The 15,944-nt window shown below is 38.7% G+C and overlaps 2 protein-coding genes across 2 annotated transcripts in view; one reads left to right on the top strand and one right to left on the bottom strand.

The window, feature by feature from the left end:
• Window positions 1-5,607, top strand: part of PYGL (glycogen phosphorylase L) — a 45,021-nt gene extending 39,414 nt beyond the window's left edge. Inside the window, exons 18-20 of the mRNA XM_030319084.1 lie at window positions 2,078-2,212; window positions 2,647-2,713; window positions 5,260-5,607. Of these exons, the coding sequence (XP_030174944.1) occupies window positions 2,078-2,212; window positions 2,647-2,713; window positions 5,260-5,436 (379 nt within the window). The 3' untranslated portion in view covers window positions 5,437-5,607. The remainder of the gene's footprint in view (window positions 1-2,077; window positions 2,213-2,646; window positions 2,714-5,259) is intronic.
• A 440-nt stretch (window positions 5,608-6,047) lies between these two features.
• The window catches only part of ABHD12B (abhydrolase domain containing 12B), a 28,869-nt gene continuing 18,972 nt past the window's right edge, over window positions 6,048-15,944 (bottom strand). The window contains exons 10-13 of the mRNA XM_030319085.1: window positions 8,039-8,121; window positions 6,962-7,040; window positions 6,259-6,377; window positions 6,048-6,136 (exon numbers count right to left, since the gene is read on the bottom strand). Of these exons, the coding sequence (XP_030174945.1) occupies window positions 6,109-6,136; window positions 6,259-6,377; window positions 6,962-7,040; window positions 8,039-8,121 (309 nt within the window). The 3' untranslated portion in view covers window positions 6,048-6,108. The remainder of the gene's footprint in view (window positions 6,137-6,258; window positions 6,378-6,961; window positions 7,041-8,038; window positions 8,122-15,944) is intronic.

The raw sequence follows: 15,944 nt of genomic DNA, 5'->3' as shown, positions 1-15,944 counted from the left end.
AATTCTCTCTTTACTACTATTTTTTTGCCATTTTAATTACTGTGTTTCTTGGTGTGGACCTCATTGGATTGATTTTGTTGGGTGCTCTCTGTGAATCCTGGATCTGGATTTCTGTTTCCTTGGCCAGATTCAGGAAGTTTTCAGCTATTTCGTCTTCAAATAAATTCTCTGTCCCATTTTCTTTCTCTTCTCCTCCTGGGATCCCTATAATGTGAATGTTATTACACTTGATAGAGTCACTGAGTTCCCTAAATCTATTTTCATTTTTTTTCTCTCATCTGTTCTACAAGATGCTTGTCATTACTCTGTCCTCCAAGAAGTTAATCCCTTCTTCTGCTTCCTCTAGTCTACTATTTATTCTATCTAGTATGCTTTTAATTTCAGTTATTAAGTTCTTCATCTCTGGCTGTTTTTTTATGTTTTCTCTCTGTTAATCGTATCACTGATATCCTGCACTCTTCTCAACTCCCATGAGTATCTTAAGACCATTACTTTAGAATCTCTGTCAGGCATATTACTTATCTCCATTTTTCCTATGTCTCTTGCTGTGATTTTGTTCTGTTCTTTCATTAGGGACATATTCCTCTGTCCTTCATTTTGTCTAACTTTCTGTGTCTGTTTCTATGTATTAGGAAAGTCACTTACATCTTCCACTCTTGATAGTAGTGGCCTTGTGAAAAAGAGGTCCAGTAGTGCCCTATAGTGCAGTGTCCCCTGTTCACCAGAACCTGGTGCTTCAGGGGTATCTCCTGTGTGTATTGCATATACCCTTATGTTGTGGCTGAGCCACATTTTCCTCCAGTCCAGGCGTCTGCAAGGCTCTTTGCCTGTTGTGGGCAGGGTTTGGTCCCTGTGTCATTAGTGGGCCAGTCTGGGGCTGCCTTGAGCTTGAGTAGAGTCAGACCAGGCATTTTCCAGAGCTGTAGTCGCAGCTGCAGTGTACTCTCCCTCTGTTGTCCCCTGAGAAGCTTTCATTGATGGGTGGGGACTGCAGTCAGACCAGCTGTCTGCCCCCAGCCCTCTGCTGGGCCTGCAGTTGGATTGTTGTATGTGGTTCTCTTTCCCTCTCCCTGGGGCAAAAGTCACTTTGGAGTAGTGTTGACCCCCTTGGGGGCTGCTTGCACACTGCCCTGCCTGTGGCACCACTTTGGATGGGCTCAGCCAAGAGCATACTGTAGGGAGCAGGACCACAGGAGAACACGGGGGCAAGGTGGGCAGTGCCAGCAAGGTTTGCACAGGTCTGCTGTGGGAGGGGACCTGGAGCAGAAGACTGGCTGGTGAGATGTATCTGCAGGGGAACCTGGAGGCTGGGCACACTGTTAGCAAGTTAAGGAGCAAGTGTTGGCACAGCAGTTGTTCTTGTAGGTGTCCATGTGGCTAGGCTGGGGGACAGGAAAGGGAAATAGCACCTACCAGCTCCTTTGTTCCTAGAGAAGCCTCCCAAAGACCCCTGCCCCTCTAGTACATGCTCTCAAATTAGTAAACTGACATTCCTCCAGTTTACCTCAGGTGTTTTTCAAACTGCTGCTTCCATGCTGTATCTCCATAGAGCTGTTTACTGTACTATCTCTTTAAAGTCAGGGACTTGGTTTCCTATTGCTCTCCCAGAGCCAGCCTGCTGATTTTTAAAATCCCAGGTGGTAATCCCCGCTGATTATAAGAACTCACAAAATTCAACACTTCTGGTTTTCAAAGCCAAATGTTATGGGGATTTGTCTTCCTTATGTGGGTTTTTCTGTGTGAGAGTTTATCTCTCTACCCTCTCCATGCCCACAGCATCCCTCCCTCCTAAAGACAGTCCCATGGGTCACTTTAGCTCCCAACCATGTCTCTGTTCTTTCCACCCTCTTTGGCATGGCCTCTTCTCTACATTTAGCTGTGGAGAGTCTGTTCTGTCAGTTTTTGGGTCATTTTCTGGGTTATTTACACTAATGTGGGTGTTACCTAGCTGTATTTGTGGGACGAGGTGAGCTTAGGGTCCTCCTGTTGCATCATCTTCCCTGGAAGTCACCTGTCTAGGGTATTGTTAATCACATATACTAACCTTTTTCTTATCATCCCCACTCCCATCTCACAGGTATGACGCAAAAGAATATTATGAGGCACTTCCAGAGCTGAAGCTTGTGATTGATCAAATTGACAATGGCTTCTTCTCTCCCAAACAGCCGGACCTCTTCAAAGACTTAATCAACATGCTATTTTATCATGACAGGTGAGTTCCCACAAGAAGATGGTATTTCAGCCATGAAAAGTGGACAAGAATATCTTAAACCAGCTGTAACACACCCATGTAATTAGAATGCTCTGTGATCTGAGAAGCTAACCTACTCTTAGAAAGAAATATTAGATATTCTCTACTAACCAAGCTAGGAAGGTTTAAGAACAAGACCCACAAATCTGGTATTCTTTTTCTCTTTCTGCTGGTATACCCAGCTTTCACAAACATCCATATGTTGACATTCTTATCTGTGGAAAGAACCGCATAAAGGTTGAAGCTGGTTAAAATTCTTGTGAATTGAAATGTAAGTTTGGTGAACCAGCCATACCTGACATTAAGTAAAACAGAATTTTAAGTGGAATCTTAGCACACATATTTTAATGAAGCTTTTTGTTGGTTTGTGTTTTCCTTCCAATCACAAAAAACAGGTTTAAAGTCTTTGCAGACTATGAGGCCTATGTCAAGTGTCAAGAAAAAGTCAGTCAGCTGTACATGGTAAGTACATTGATGAGACCTATAAAAGGACCCAGTTTACTATGGTTAAAATTTTTGTTTCTTTTTATTAAATCTAAATAATAGGGCCCCATTATCAATCCAAAAAGAGAAGTGAGACAACTATCTAGGTTATTCAAATCAAAACTTGGCTTTTGTCACGTTCAGGCAGAGGCTGAGATTTGACATGTAAGTAGTAATTGTGAATTTTTTAATATTCAAGTAAAAATATCACAATTCAGTATTTATTGAACACCCACCATATAGCAGGCATGGCCTGGAAGCTAAGATTATAAAGCCAAGTTAAATATGCATTTTACCAACTCGTTGATTTGACAGAGAGGCTTTGGGGACTCCTTGGTGGCAGGCACTGGACTAGGGCTCGCCACCAAAAGTGTGCATCACAGTCACCGGGAGCAACTTCTCCAAAACACGGCTGCCAGCCCCACTCTGAGAGATGGTGACCCAGTAGTGGGTGGGATCACCATCAGTGTCTGAAAACTTGTTAAGATGATTCTCAGGCTGAGCCTGAGTTAATTAGGGCAAGGACTGACCCCTAGTCCAGGAAAATTGCACAATAAGTACCTCTCCTGGACTACCCATGGAGTGGGGCTATCTGTACAATACAAATATATAGAAAGAGGGGAGGTTTCATGTTTGAATTTTAAAAAGGAAAAGAAAGGAACAAGAAAGACTGGGCTTTATTAAAAAGAAAAAAAAAAAAGCTAGAGCCATGTGAGTAACCCTTCACATGCAAGGTTATACACCTTCAAATAGCCTAGCCCTCTAGGAGCATTTAGTAAATGCTAATAAAAATGGAAATTTAGTAAATATAGAGAGGTTGATCATCTCTGATAAGAAAGACTTTCAGTAATTGCTGGAACTACAGAAGAGTAGATACAGGAGACTGCCTCTGTGCCAGGACTCCAGGATGGTTTTCTTGAGGTTGATGCCCTTGAGCTTTCTGGGCATGGTTTCCCTCGCTCATATAGTCTCCATTTTTGCCCTTTAATTCGAAAGCCTTTATACAGCAGAAGAGCAAGTTTCCATAGAATTTTCTCCTGCCCTTTGGACACATGACTGACTACTTCCAACAAAAACATGCTTCACTAACATTTCTTTCTATTCCTTTCCCAAAACAGGTGACAGGTAGTTCCTACAGTTATCCCATGGGTCCCATTGGGGTTTTAAAATAAGATCAAAGCCCATGCTGCTTTACAGACCTTATCTTCTGGTAGAATCATATCCAGTCCCCCAAAAATGTATAGACCACAGTAAATTCCAGCTAATGGCTCTAAGCAAGGAAGGGCAGTCCTTAAGCTGAGTGGCTCACTACCTGCCTCCAAGAACTCAAAACAGGCGAAAGAAAGTGGCCAACTCAGGCTCTTTCCTCTTGATCTCAACTCATGCTATGTGTAGAATGGCTACAGAGGAAAAGAAATATAAATAGAGCAAGACAGGAAAATATGAACAAAGGCAAGGACAGATGTGAATGTCAGTTTTGCACAATGGATCTCTTTGCTAATGTTCTGGCCTGTATCCAAAGATGCCTATCTCAAAGCCCTGCATTTGGTTCAGTCTTTCTTGTTCATTTGTACAAATTGCAGTTTTTACTCTTAACAATAATCATATTGTTAGGCTTAGAAACATGTTGGGAAGTCTATTCATTATAAGTTTAAATAGTTTAAAAAAGTGAAAAAAGGAGGTTTTTATTTTCCTCTTATTTTAGTAAGTTTTCAAAGTCTGAATAAACTGATTTTAGACTCTTTTGCAGTACTTGTGGAATAATGGAAGTTTTAGTTTTTCTTCTAAATGCTTATGATACATTGCTAATGGCTTTGAGTCATGCTCTGGTCATTTTTAATGAACTTTCAGAGTTCTTTACAATATCATGAGAGTGTAAAATAAATAGCTTCTTGTATTCTTTTGTATAAAAATTGTAAAATTTGGATATTATATATTTTATTAAGGATAGGCCTTAATTGATCCTGTTTTGAAATCCCAATGGAACATTTGGGATTCAGTATAAATCTACTGGAGCATCTTCCTTCAGAAAGAACAAAAAAAGAGAAGGAGGTCAATACATTTTCCCATTAGATTATTTGCTGCATGATAGCTGTCATTCTAGAGTAGAGTTTTTCAAACTATGATGTCAGCCACAGGTTAAATCTCTTGACATGGCATCTAGCAAACAATGAATGTTCTGTCTAAAGGGAGGTAAAATAAAAAATAAAAGCATGGGAAATATGGCTTGCATGCCAGAACACTGTAACCATAGCAACAATTACCAATTAGGGAATTTATATCCATGATTTCTCTTAAAATGAAAAATACTTTTTTTTCACTCTTAAATATATTCTAAATAGGAGAAAAGCACAGTCTGCCCTATCTAGCTCTCAGCCGTGAAAGAAATATATTTATGATTCACTACAACTTACTCTTGTCATTTTCTCCATGAAATGTGCTTGGGTATACTTGGCCTAGCGTTTGTCATAAAGTTTGATGGGCACTCAGGCTGTGGGCTATATATATGTATGTGTTGTTTACAGAATCCAAAGGCCTGGAACACAATGGTACTCAAAAACATAGCTGCTGCAGGGAAATTCTCTAGTGACCGAACAATTAAGGAATACGCCAGGGACATTTGGAACATGGAGCCTTCAGATCTCAAGATTTCCCTATCCAGTGAATCTAGCAATGGGGTGAACAAAGCCAATGGAAAGTAAGTTGTAAAATGTCTCTAGAAAAAAAATAGCTTCTTACTGGATTTAAACACTTTTACAACATTCTTTGATTTTGTTTTGTTTTGTTAGCAAATAATCTAAGAATTTCTGGGCATTGGGAAGAAAGTATAAGACTGTATTAGGGCTAAAAATAAAGTGTCAATTTACAAGGGCTGCATGAGTGCCAAAACTTGTTATTTGATGGCAGATTGAGTAGCATGCTAGAACTTTTCCCAGTGCTATTCAAAAAGCTAGGAAATACTTGAAATGTTTTAATTCCATTTAAATTTACTAAACTAAAACAAGGTATTTAACTACATCAGAGCACCTTCCCTACACTTTTAAGTCCCAACCACAGACCACCTTATTCATAAATATCCCCAGCATGTTTAATAACTGCACATTTTTAGATGGGGTCCAAATTTTACCAAATTCTGATTCTCTACAGTGAGGTTTCAGTTTGTTCCACAAAGTAAACTGAGATGAGGTAAATGAGAACTTTCAATAACACCTAGCATCCATGCTTTCCCTCCTTACTAAAATGGCAGGTGACTTGTAGAAATGTCAGTGACTTCAGCTCATCCAAGCAGCCGGGTGCAGTTTCCCATAAAAAATATATATCATCGGTGGTGTTCAGACCAAGTCTTCACTGTAGATTTCCATCCCTCTCAGCCCTCATGCCCACTGCTTGCTCAGGAAATCTCTGCAAAAAAAAAGGACCTAGGTCAGCTCACATGCCTTCTCTACTTCCTTGTCTAAGTAAGCCAGAGCAGCCCTAATTGCCTTGAAGGGAAAGATAATCACATTTAGTAAAGCAACTCTTACCTCACAGTTTTTAACAGCATGGGGCTTTTACAGAGCAAGTTGTGTTGGAAACCAGGAGGAAAGATCACCATCTTGACCCTCTCTTTGTTCCTGTATGCATTATGTGCAATTTCATAGAGCTGCACGGGACAGAAAGACCGAGACTCAAAGGCTGACAATCAAAGGTGGTGTTTTTCTAGTTTAATTTTCCTAGGAGGGTACAGAAGCAGCCATCTTGGGGAGGTAGTCCCATTAAGTCAGAGACAAGGGAGTCTCCACTCCCTCCCCCCAGCTGGTTGCCTCTACAACTGAGGAACTGAAAGCTGCACAGCTCACGCGGAACACTGACGGGTCGTCATCCTTCTCCGCCAACACCCTCCCTGCATGGGGACAGGAACTGCAACAGACCATCTCTGTTTATTGACATCCCATTTTTAGAGCTGCTGTGGGAGAGACTACATGGAGGTTCCCATAGCGGCCTGGGATCTTTCTATACCTGCAGATGCATGGATGAGGAACCAGGGTCCACCACAAACACGCCTTCAGCTAAGTAGCACAGCACACTAATGCTTCTTGCATACGCCAGGCAGCATGGCTATTTAGGGGTGGAGAGAGTCCCTCATAATGTCAGAGACCCTCCTGTGGACTCTAATCAGACTGTGGCTAGATGAGAGAATAGTGAAATAAGCATGGCATGTTTCAGTCAGCACTGGGCTTAGTTTACCTTTTTTCCAAACTCCAAAGGCACCGTGTTGTCATCCTCACCATGTATGATGAGAAGGGGAGAAGACAGGGATTTAACACTAGGGACAAGTAGAAGAAGAACAGTCTTGAGGTTTGCCTTAAAATACAGGATCTCTCTTTCCTTCTCTCCCAGGAACCACAACTTTGTACATAATAAACTTCATATAGTAACTGTTTCTTTCCAGGCAACATTATCTATCTTCTGTTTACTCAGACAATTTAATTAAGTATTTAATTAATTTAACTTATTTCCATGTGATTTTTTAAAATAATGAAGAAGAAAAATACTAAAAACACTGAATTTTTATACTTAAAAGGACCTAATCTTTTTCTTTATTCTACCTTATTTCATAATTTCTGGAATATTTTAATTAAAAGACCATATAAAAGAAAATAAAACAACTCAAAACCCAAAAATAACAAGAACCACCACAGGACTAAAGAGAACTCTTTGTAGCAATGTTTTACTTTCCCCCATAAATGTACAGATGGACACGTGATCAACAAGTTTAATCAGCTTCCTGGTCAACCTCCTGATTTAGTAATTCAGAAAGGCTACAGCAGGAAGAAGACTTGTTCCTCACTCTAGCAACTTTCTCAAACAGTACTCCCCAAATTCTGATACTCATCTACCCCATCCCAGTGACTCACTGTTACTCCTGGGAAGGTTAGATCCCTCAGTTGTGCTGACATAGAGAAAGGACTGATAACAACGGCCCATTTGGAGGCACTCTTACGTTCTCCAGCTGCAAGAGCTAACCTGCCAAATTTTGGTCATTAGACCAAGTAATGTTAGGCTAGACCCCAGAGCTCCTTTTAAAAGGTCCTGATTTCTGATAGACCCTAAATCTACAACTCCCTTTACGACTTCAGAGAAAGTACTGAATTGGTGAAGTTATAAAATCAGACATGAGGAAAAATATCAAATACTAAATATTTGTGGACACGTTAGCCCATCTAAAAATTCTCATCTACCCATTCAGTAAGTCACATGATAGTTAACCCCCTCCCAGAATCCCGCAGATATAGTAATGACATATTTTCATCATTAGCTTACTTTTCATCATTAGGGAAGACTATTTTGTCTTTTCTCAGGGCATCCATAAGCGTGCGTAAAAATCCTGGAAGTTTCCGGTAAATCTATTTTTTTAAAGGAAAAAAAATTAAAACATGGCCTTTATCTATGTCATTTGTTAGTTTCCTACATGAATTTTAGTAATGTAGACAATAGCAACTTACTACATATAATAAACTTTAAAAAAAAACCTCATGAATTTAAAAGTAACTTGTGTCATTGTAGGAAAATTGGAATATACCAAAAGGAAGAAAGGAGAAGCAAATCACACATAATCCCCACCATCCACAGAGAATCACTGTTAACATTTTGTTGTTTTTGCTTCCTATCTTTCTTTAAAATACAAATAGCACCACTATTTTTCTTCACACTTGTAAAGAAGCAGTGATAAGCATAATCTAAAAATTGCTTCTATGGTGAACATAATTTACTGGTTTAGGTGTGAAACAGAATATTCTGATTAGTCAAAAATTCTGATGAAAGTATACAATACATAGATAATTTTTTAAAGGATTTAAACATTAGAAACTGTTGAATAAAATTTAATGTTGCAGTGTTTTAAAAGGGCAATTTAGGTTTTAACAATGACCACAGGACTCCAAATATAAAAATTATCATTCTAAACATAGTGAATTTCCTCTTCAGTGGTAAATTATAGTAAATAGAAGGCTAGCCTAATTACCTTTTACCACATTGTTATTAAATCAATAAGTAAATTCATTTACATGTACTAAAAAACATCCATCTCAACTGAATATGAGGAAAAGACAGGAACCCTGAGCAATATTGTACCTTTGTCACAAAATTCTAACCCTACCCCTAAACTGTATCCCCAATGCATTCATTTCTCTCCATTCCCACTGTCACCCAGCATAATCTACCCTTCTCCTCTTGTTTGGATTGTGCCAGCAGTCAGTTGTGGCTCCCTGCTTCTAGCCTCAGGCTGCTATAATCCACTTCCCTTGGGGAAGCCAAGGTGGTAGTTTTGATGTGCAGTTTGTGTCATATCACTCTTTTGTTTCACATTTTCGAAAGGCACTACCTTGGCCTTCGAGGCTCTACAGAATGTGGCTGCTGTGTCTCTGCCCTCTCACTAAGCCCACTCCTGTCCACCCTCAGGCCCTGCTGCCTTCTGTTCCTGGAATATATCAGGCTTGAGCCCATCTCAGGACCCCTGCCTATCTTTTCCCTCAACTCAAGACCTCCAGATTTTCCCATGACAGCCCCCTATCATGCAAGTCTCACCTCAGATGATAGTTAAGAGAGGTTTTCCCTACCCCCCGCTTCCCCACCACCCAGTCACTCCCTGTCACAGCACTACTCACTCCTGAGAATCAGCTTATTGTGTACTTGCCTTCTCTCTGTCTCTCCAGCAAGTATATATACTTCCTAGGAGGTCAGGCCACCATTTTCTTCCAACCAGTGGTATTCCCAGAACCTAGAAAAGTTCCCGGTACCTAGCAGACACTCGGTACCTACTTGCTAAAGATGGAATGAATCTACTGTGCAAATATCCCTGGCGTAAACGGTAAGCTATTATCTGTCATTTTCATCTTAGTGTGACTTGAATTTCGTTCAGATTTTATTCCTTGGAATAGATTTGCTAAGAGAAAAGGCCACAAAAGTATCACATGTATTCCTCCATTGTGCCTACGAGGGGAGTGGGGAAGAAAGAGCAATGTAATAAATGGGGCGTTGCCAAAGGAAGGAGATGAGTACAGCATAGGGAGGCTGGGGCCAGGAAAGACAAACAACTGCTTCACAGTTTAAAAAAGAAAAGAAGGATATTCACTGTAGAAGCAATTTTTAGGTTATGCATATCACTGCCCCTTTATGGTATGGAGAAATTAGAGTTGCCAGCTAGCATAAATCATTTACTGTAGTCTCTTGCTATGAACTGTAGTGATAGAGAACAGCATCTTTCTAAATATAATGAACTTAAAAAAATGTGGTTTCCTGATTTTAAAAAATAATTCCCGTCACTGTAGAGAAAGTGGTACAGAATAGGTACGCTGGGTCCAGTGCAGACAAACGTCTGCTTCACAATTTTGGTGTAGGCCTGCTGTTTTCAGGAAACTTCCATGTTTTCATGGGATTTGTTTGGCTTGCATTTCTTGCATGGTCTCATGGCAAGTGATTTGCATTCAGGTGCAACCTGGAGATCCTAATACACCCTCTCATGTCCCTTCTTCCTTTTCCCTCCTCTTACCCATAACTAAGGGCAAGATTTCTTGTTTTGTTTTCTTTGCTGTTTGTCGTCTGATTCTGCCACCCCTGGGATCAGGACTCCTCTGAGGGAAATTCAGTAAGAGAAGCCCTTCAGCAGTTCATCTCAAAGTCCAAAGGCATAAAAAGAAAGCAGGCCCAAGTCAATCTACTCCCACTATTCCTTACCAGCCAGAGGTAAGGAGACATAGACTCTTGAGACTCAGCGGTCACACCATCCCCTCTAGCCCAGACTACAGTGATGGGCCCCTAATTGGTCTTCCTGCCTCCTGTCTTCCGGAATGCCACCAAATAAATATCCTTAAAAGACCAGTTATGCAAAACATACTGTCACAAAGCTTTGGCATTACCACACAAACTACTTAAAACAAGGAACTTCTATCTTGACTGCAAGCCCATCCACATCTGGCCACAATCTTTCATTCCAAAGGCTGCACGATTCCAGTCTGTCTGCCTAGAGTTAGAAGATGTAGGATTGAGTCCCATTTCCTCTTCTTATAGGGGTGTGACAGCTGGGGAAGCCTCTGAGCTGCCATTTCACTCAGCTCTAAGTAGAGGCAGTGATGCCAAACTCAGAGAGTTGCTATGAGGATTTAAAAAGATAACAAGTATGCAAGATATTTCATGGAAGCCTTATATGACTCTCAGGTATTTTATAACACACAGTTGCCCCACTCCACCACGTGCTTTGGTTCACATTCTCCCCTCCCCTCTGTGTTTGCTAACTGTTCTCCCTTACCTTCAAGAAAGGAACTTAGATCCTATCTTATGGCCTTCACTGACCATACCTGCACACGAAACCCTTCTCTTCCCTGAATTCTTCCTTCCCTGAAATTATTGTTCTGGATCCCACACTAGCACTTACCTTAATCTACTTTGCAATAGAAAACATGGGAAGGGGGAACACACATTGGTTGAGTGCCCACCAGCAGCTGGGTACTTTGCAATGATTATCTTACTTAATTTAATCTTCTAAACAAGTGTAGGCAGTATCAACCCCATTATATAAAAATGGGAAAACTCAGAGCAGGGAAATAACTTACCAAGGTCATAATTGGTTAGTGGCAGAAGCCAAATTTCAACCCATATCTGTCTGGCTGCATAGCCCATGCTGTTTTTTCCACCGTGTCACGCTGCCTTCCTATTTTGAGTAATGAAATTGATTCCAAAGTGACATATGGAAATCCCTGTCATTGTTTTATACCCACTGTTAATTTCCTGTCTCCCCAACTAGACAGGAAGTTCTTGGGAGTGAGGACCCATGCCTTTCACTCTATTTGTATGTCTCACGCCACCTACATGTTCTTATTTAACAGTCATATTCAGAGTAAAGGCACTCCACTGATACAAAAATAGTTAATGGTCACTCAGTGCTTACTTTGTCCTGGGAACTATTATATTATAGATGCTTTTCATATGTTAATTTATCTAGTTATCACAATAATCTGGAATAGGTTATTATTACCCCCATTTTATAGATAAAGTGTTTAGTCCTTAAAAGCAATTAGTCCAAGATTATACAGCTGTTACACGACAGCCCTGGAAATGAAGCCAGCAAGTCTGACGCCAGAGCTGTGGTTCTTAAAGACAACATGATACTACAGAACTCCTACATTTCTAAACCATAAATGTACCTATTAAACTAAGGTTATATGACATTTTTAATTAAATTCCAAACTTAAAAATATTAGGAGATTCCCCATTTCTAATAATAGAATTGTTACAAACCAAGCCTTTTGCCCAAGACAGCTAGAAAAGCTGGAAAAAAATATTTTAAAAACCTTTCTGTGAAGATGTCAGAGACCTACCAAGGCAGTGAGGTCTTGAGTGGTCTAGATCCCAGAGAGGAGGAAATCTCAGAGAGGTGAAACTGACATTCAACACCACTTTTCCCCTGGAGACACAGCAGGCAAGTCAGGGAAAGCAAAACAGTAGAGACAAAAGAACACAAATAGAAACAGATGACACAAATAGAAAAGAACATAGTAAGAAAGTAGATTTAAACCTAAATATATCATAACCACATTAAGTTAACTAGACTACTACAATTAACAGACAAGGGTTGTGGTACTGGAAAAGAAATCAAAACCCCACTATATGCTGCTAACGAGATATATGTTAAATACAAGAATTCAGAAACGTTGAAGGTCAAGGAATAGAAAATGATACATCATGCAAACACTATTCAAAACAAAGGTGTATTAATATCGGACATGGACAAAGTTGACTTTAAGTCAAGAAGCATTATTAATCAACAAAAGGGATATTTCATGATAAAAAAAGGATCGATTTCACATGGAGGATATAAAATTAAATTATTACTAGATGTATGTTCCTAATAACATACCCTTAAAAAAGCTAAAGCAAAGATTGACAGAACTAGAATAGAAATAACTCCACAATGATGATGATGATGAGACATTGTAATACTCTTCCCTGGGTAACCAGTAAAACAACCAGTGAGAAAAATCAGTGAGAATATAGAAGAATTGAACAGCATGAGTAATCTTGACCTAATTGACATAAATAGAACACTACGCCAAAAACGGAACATATTCTTTACAAGCATATGGAACATATACCAAAATTGGCCATATGTTGGGACATAAAGCAAGTCTGAATAAATTTCAAAAACTGAAATCGTACAGAGAGAAATCTCAGATCATGATAGAATTAAGCTAGATATCAATGCCAAACATAACCAAATCCCCAAATGTATCAAAATTACAAAATATACTTGTGAATAACGCATAGGTCAAGAAAGTCACAATATTTTTTTTTTTTTTTTGAGACAGAGAGACAGAGCATGAGCAGGGGAGGGGCAGAGAAAGAGGGAGACAGAATCGGAAGCAGGCCCCAGGCTCTGAGCCATCAGCCCAGAGCCTGATGCGGGGCTCGAACTCACGGACCGGACCGTGAGATCGTGACCTGAGCTGAAGTCGGACGCTTAACCGACTGAGCCACCCAGGCGCCCCGAAAGTCACAATATTATAAAATATTTTGAACTGAATAATAATTAAAATACATTTGAAAATGTGGGATGCAGCTGAAGAGTGGCTTCAGTGGAATATACCTTCATGAATAAATTAGAAAAGAGGAAATACTGAAATAAATTATTCAAGTACCATCTTAGAAACTTTTTAAATTTTGTTTAAAGTTAATTTGTTTTGAGTCTTTGCACTGGGTGGGCCTAACACAGGGCTTGATCCCATGACCATGAGATCATGAATGAGCAAAAATCAAAAGTTGTGTGCTTAAAACCGACTGAGCCACCTAGGCATCCCTAGAAACTTTTAAAATAATAAATTGAATCTAAAGAAAACAGAAGAAAGGGAATAATTCAGGTAAAACCAGAAATTAATAAAATAGAAAACATTCAGCATAGGTAATCAACAAAGTCTGAGTTGGTTCTTTGAAAAGACTAAAAAATAATTCTCGCTATAAACACTGGCTGTCTCCCTTCTCCTTAGCCTTGGATAACCAAAGCCATTACCCCTAGAAGGTTATGTCACCTTCCTCCAACCTATCCTCTAACCCTGGGGATAACAGAAACAACCACCCCTGTTAATTCGCAGCTTAGAGTCCCATGTGGATTAGACCAAAGCTACACTTTACCTGAAGTTACATCTTGTTCTGCTCTTTCCCCTTCCCTATCCTACAACCCTCATTCAAATGACCTTGCAGGCTTCTCCTTTATGGTACTCTCTCAATAAATCGTGACATCAAATCTCTGCCATAGGTTCTGCTTCTAGGAGAACCTGACCTAAAACTAAAATTAAGAAAACCTCAATCAGTCAACATAAATTTATAAATACCATGTTCATAAACTGGAAGATTCAATATTAGAAAAGTATCAATTCACCCATGTTATAGACCTAATGCAATTCCAGTCAAAATCCTGGGATGTTTTTTATAGAAATTGATAAGCATATACCAAAATGTATGTCAAAATACAAAGGATCAAGAATAGTCAAGACAAATATTCAATAAGAAGGAAAAAGCTGAAGCAGTTACATAGCCAGATATTAAAAAAAAAACCTATATTATACAGCCATAGTGCATAAGAGATTGCAGTATTCATATAAGAATGGACAGATAGACAAGGGAGAAAAATGAGAATCTACCAACAGACCCATATATATTAAGCCCTGATATATGCAAACATTGGCTCTGTAGAGTTGGTAGGGAAGGTTTGTTTAGTAAATGATATGAAACCAAAACTGGATATCCACATGGACTGCCTCGTACATATACAAAACCCACCTGTAAATTATAGCTGTAAATGTAAAAGGTAAAACAGAATTTCTGTAAGATAGCATAGAAGAATATCTTCATAATCTTTGGTAACCAGAGTTTTATTAGGCAGGACACTTTTCTTAAAAATATTAACCATAAAAAATAGTTGGTAAACTGGTCTACATTAAATTTAGGAACATCTCTTCATCATAAGATATCATTCAGGGAGTAGAAAAGGCAAAATAAGCAAATATACTTGCAGTACAAATAATTTTCTAATGACTTACCCTATAAAAAAAACTTATCCTACAAATAAAAAAAGACAATTTAAAAAGGAGCAAAGACATAAACAAGTATCTTACAAGAGATGATATCTAAATGACTAATAAACTTCAAAAAATGCCCACCTTCATTAGTCATAAGGGAAATACAATGAGATATCCATACAAGGGCAAGGATATGAAGCAACTGGAATACTCACACACAACAGGTGGGAGAGTAAAGTAGTAAAGTCACCTTGGAAAACTGTTTAGCACTGTAATTACTAAAGCTGAACATATGCATATCTTACTATCCAACAATTCCACTCCTAGGGTATATACTTCAGTGAAACATACACACGTTTGCAGAATACATGTTCAAGAACATTCATAACAACTTTATTAATTACCCCAAAGAGAAAGCAACTCAAATGTCCATAAACAATAGGTCAATGAAGTATAGTATATTTATACAATGATCTACTATTTGGTATTATGTTCAATGTTATACAAATTATATATTTATATAATATATAAGTTATAAATTAAATTACATAAAATTATATTGCTCAGAGAGGCACACACAGGCAATAACACTATAAAGAGAAGCTTGGATATGATGACCATAAAACTCAGTGTAAGGATTGTATATCTAAGGTGAGCCTTATTGGATTGGGAAATGTCATACAGGAGACTTCTGGGGTACTAGTGATACTAATTTCTAGACTTAAGTGTTAGTTACATGGATGTTCTGTTCATAATTATTTGTTAAATTGTGTGTTTCCCTATTAGATTTCAAAATTAGAATTTCAAGAAAGAAACAAAAGTACATGGAAAGATTGTACCTGAATTATACCTACAAGTTAGTGAATTAGTAATTACTTAGAGTAATATAATAAATGCTCATTAGTGGTTACCTTAAGATGAATATTTAATTGTCTAAAACCAATTGAAAGTGTTTTATTGTATCTTAAATTATTCAGCATTCAGTATCATCTATTATTGGGAAGATTCCTATATTGAGATGGAGTTTATAATACAGTTATTCTCAAGATTATGTGGTTCTGTGAACTAGCTGTCCCAGGAAGTAATGAGCTACCTTCTCCAGAAATAGTTAAGCAAATTCAGAAAGTTCTATGATGATTTATTGTAAAAAAAAAAAAAAA

This window comes from Lynx canadensis, chromosome B3 (assembly GCF_007474595.2).
Source record: "Lynx canadensis isolate LIC74 chromosome B3, mLynCan4.pri.v2, whole genome shotgun sequence".
In the NCBI taxonomy this organism is placed as follows: Eukaryota; Metazoa; Chordata; class Mammalia; order Carnivora; family Felidae; genus Lynx; species Lynx canadensis.
Note: the sequence above shows the minus strand (reverse complement) of the source record. Positions and strands in the feature narration are given on the sequence as shown.